The 3,785-nt window shown below is 41.2% G+C and overlaps 1 protein-coding gene across 1 annotated transcript; it reads right to left on the bottom strand.

Annotated features, from left to right (window-relative positions):
- Positions 1-2,299: 2,299 nt before the first annotated feature.
- On the bottom strand, positions 2,300-3,085 carry LOC307056966 (proliferating cell nuclear antigen-like; the record flags this gene model as incomplete). The annotated part of the gene is made up of 1 exon (XM_079709943.1): positions 2,300-3,085. One exon carries the CDS (start codon positions 3,083-3,085, stop codon positions 2,300-2,302), a length of 786 nt encoding a protein of 261 aa, XP_079566069.1.
- Between the last annotated feature and the right edge of the window lie 700 nt (positions 3,086-3,785).

Below are 3,785 nucleotides of genomic sequence, written 5' to 3'. Positions count from 1 at the left end.
TTGGCCTCCATCGTGCAGGTCACTTCCTCACCTTCCCCGAGGACTGCAGGTGCCCACTCCCATTGCCCTGTTCCTCCAACCCAGGGGCCCTACAAGTCTTTGTCATTGTGTCTCCTACAGAGCCACTCCTGCTGCAAAGATTTGGTTGACTTTGTAAATTATACAGCAATAGACTGAATAGAGTTCTCAAAACTGTGCACAACACATGCTTCTTCTTTCTTAAGAATCACTGTTTTGAGACTTCTCTGGTGGTCCAGAGGTTAAGACTCCTCACTCCCAATGCAGGGGGGCACAGGTTCGATCCTTGGTCAGGGAACTAAGACTAAGATCCCACATGCTGCACAGTGCCCCCTACAAAAAAATTTTTTTAAAAAGAAAATTTGTTTATAAAAATAAGAATTGCTGTTTTAATGTACAAGTTGCAGCAGGATAATAGTCTTTTAGATGAAAGTGCTGTGCTCAGTACTTTCTATATATCAGTTCAAATCCTAAGGAGACCTCTTTTCACTTGGTACCACTAATTTCATCTGTATTTTACAAGTGGGGGAGCTGAGGTCCAAGAATAAAAATGAGTTTGCCTAAAGCTATATAGGTAATGAGTGGTGGGTCCAGGACTTTACCCTGAGTCTTTCTGACACCTAAGCCTGCACTTTTAACCACTGTGTGTGTCTGAAATATGTCTGCACATCTGTGTCCCCCATTAAACCATTAGGTCCCCTGAGGAACGGACTGTGCCTAATTTGTCTGGGTAACGCGGAGCTGTCACAGCCACTCACATCCCAGATACTCAGTGAAACTCACACGGTGCAGACCCGGTTAGCATCTCAGCCCGTGTCAGAGGGTACATCTGCTGATTCAGACCAGACCAGATCCGCCTGCATCCCCTTCAAGCAGGAAGACACGGCACGAGTCTGTAGCTCTGAGCCAGGCATCCCCAGGGCCTCATGGTGTGGCCAGGCTCTGCCTCCAACAACTGCCTTGCAGTCCAGTTTTGCGGGACATGGGGACATAGGAATTGGGTCTCCATGTCCCGCAAAGCGCCTCTTCTTAGGACTGCAAGCAGTCTCTTCTTCTTTTTTTTTTTTTTTTACTTTTAAAAATGTCAAGCTTTATTAATGTATAATTTACATATGATAAAGTAAATTGGATTAGTTTTGACAAATGCATATAGTCTTGGAGCCATCATCACAACATAGATAAAATATTTTCATCACTCCAAAAATTTCCATCAGGCCCTTTTGCAGTCAATATCCTTCTCCAACCCCAGGCACACAGAAGGTAATGAATAGTTACCTACTGGATACAGTGAGTTCTACCGTCACTGCAAGTACAACAGAAATCTGTCATTTAATCTACCAGACACAAAATACACCAGAAAAAAGGACTACAATAAAGGAATTCTCAATATGCAGCATGCCAACTTGAGAGCTTGTAGCACAATTACTGCTGGACCTTTTTCACTTTCTTGGTTGACTCCAACATCCATGGAATTTAAGCCACCTTCATCCTTTAAGGGAATAAGTCCCCACAAAAGGCTACTTATGCTAGAGAAATTATTTTTGCATGAACATACTCCTTGGGACCTATCAGATCTACTAAAACTTCCAAGACTCCTGTACAAGGCTCCCTAGGCTAATGAAACATATAAAGCTGACAGAACTCTGGGTACATTAAGCTTCTGTAAAGTGTTAGTTTCTGCTAGCAAAAATGACAAAATAGTATATATTTGTTCTACTATCCCCTTTTCACTTCTTGAGCTCAAGTCACAATACCAAAATAAGTTTGGCAAATGAATCCCCCAAAATACTTTGTCACCTGCTGTATTTGGAATACTTTTTATCACTATATCTAATGTCATATCAACCTGCTCTAGACTGAAAAAGTAAGCTCATTTACATGAGCTGCTTGAATTGTGAATTTTCTAGGATACTTGCAACCATCGGGGTCCAAATGAAGGCAGTGCCCTGTGATGCTTGAAATTCAAAAGACTTTTATTTAAATTGAAAACAATACTTAAAACTGCATTTAGAGTCAAAACTCTTTTGTTTATAAAAATTATAAGGAGTATTCCTAGGTGAAGCAAAGTATTACTAGGTTAACAAGACCAGATTTGACTTTGGACTTTACTCTTTGAACAAATTGTAGAGAATGGAGAAAAAAAATGTTATTTACAGAAAACAATATCTACATATGTACTCAGAGGTACAAAGACAAAAGAGACTTAAGTATGTGCTGGCATCTCAGGAGCAGTTCTCAAAGAGCTTAGTTTTATTTCCTTGAATTTGACTTTTAAGAATGTCTACAGTCCTTCTTCATCCTCAATCTTGGGAGACAAATAGTGCTTTAAATGTCCCATATCAGCAATTTTATACTCTACGATGAGGGGTACATCTGCAGACATACTGAGTGTTACTGTAGGAGAGAGTGGAGTGGCTTTTGTAAAGAAGTTCAGGTACCTCAGTGCAAAAGTTAGCTGAACTGGTTCATTCATCTCTATGGTCACAGCTTCCTCTTCTTTATCAACATTCATCATTTGTGACAACTTAATATTTCCATTTCCAAGTTCTCCACTTGCAGAAAATTTCACTCCATCTTTTGCACAGGAAATTACAAGAGCATCTCCAATATGACTGAGATCTCGGCATATACGTGCAAATTCACCAGAAAGCATTTTTACTACACAGCTGTACTCTTGTTCTGGAATTCCAAGCTGTTCAACATCTAAATCCATTAACTTCATTTCATAGTCTGAAAACTTTTCTTGATTTGGAGCTTCAAATACTAGTGCCAAGGTGTCCGCATTATCTTCAACCCTGAGTGTAATGATGTCTTCATTGCCAGCACATTTCAGTATTTTGGACATGCTGGTGAGGTTCACGCCCATGGCCAAGTTGCAGTCGCAGCGATATCTGCCGAAGCCCTCGGAGTGCAGGGTGAGCTGCATCAAGGAGACATGGGATGAATCTATGCTCTGCAGGTTCACGCCACTCGAGCTGATGTCCCAGCAGGCCTTGTTGATGAGGTCCTTAAGTGCCTCAAGCACCTTCTTCAAGATGGAGCCCTGGACCAGGCACGCCTCAAACATGGTGGCAGAGTTGCAAGGACACTGGCTACCGGCGGAAGGAAGGAGGAAGGTGTAGCCAGCTTAGGCTTCAGAAGATGAGAGCGAGCGGGGGAACTAACCCACGAATGCTTGAGACGGAGGAAGCCCACAACCAGCCCGCCGCGCCTGTAGCAGTTTAATCAAGCAGTCTCTTCTTACCCCGAGCCTGGAGACCTCCTCAGAGATGAATTCCTTTGAACCCTTTACAGAAGTCAATTCCTTGTCGATTAGCACTTAACTCATAATAGGGTTTGGGGTTGGGGGAGAGGTATTGGAAACAATAATTAATAAGAATAAGCAATAATAATAATAATAATAACTAATTTAGATTCCCAACTGCTCATTCTTTTTAATAGTAATGCTTATTCTCCTTATCAGTTCTTAAATTTATCAGTATCTATCTCTTTTCTGGACTCTCCTACACCAAACCCCCTCCCCTATAGCATGTGGGTATCATCTAGAATTTTAACTATAGTTTATTACAGATATACTTTTTTGTTTGTTTTGTCTTAGTCCTTGCTTTAGTAAGTGATTTGGTCACTCAGAGGTCCAATATTCTAGAGTTCATTTCCTTTCTTGCTATAGGGCTCTTTTAAAAAGTCTCCAAAAGAGTCTTTGTGTAATAAAATTTCTGAGGACTTCCTTAGGCATCTGAAAACATCCTTATTTTGCCAGTGTGTAA

This window comes from Hyperoodon ampullatus, assembly GCF_949752795.1.
Source record: "Hyperoodon ampullatus genome assembly, chromosome: 8".
Classification (NCBI taxonomy): Eukaryota; Metazoa; Chordata; class Mammalia; order Artiodactyla; family Ziphiidae; genus Hyperoodon; species Hyperoodon ampullatus.
Note: the sequence above shows the minus strand (reverse complement) of the source record. Positions and strands in the feature narration are given on the sequence as shown.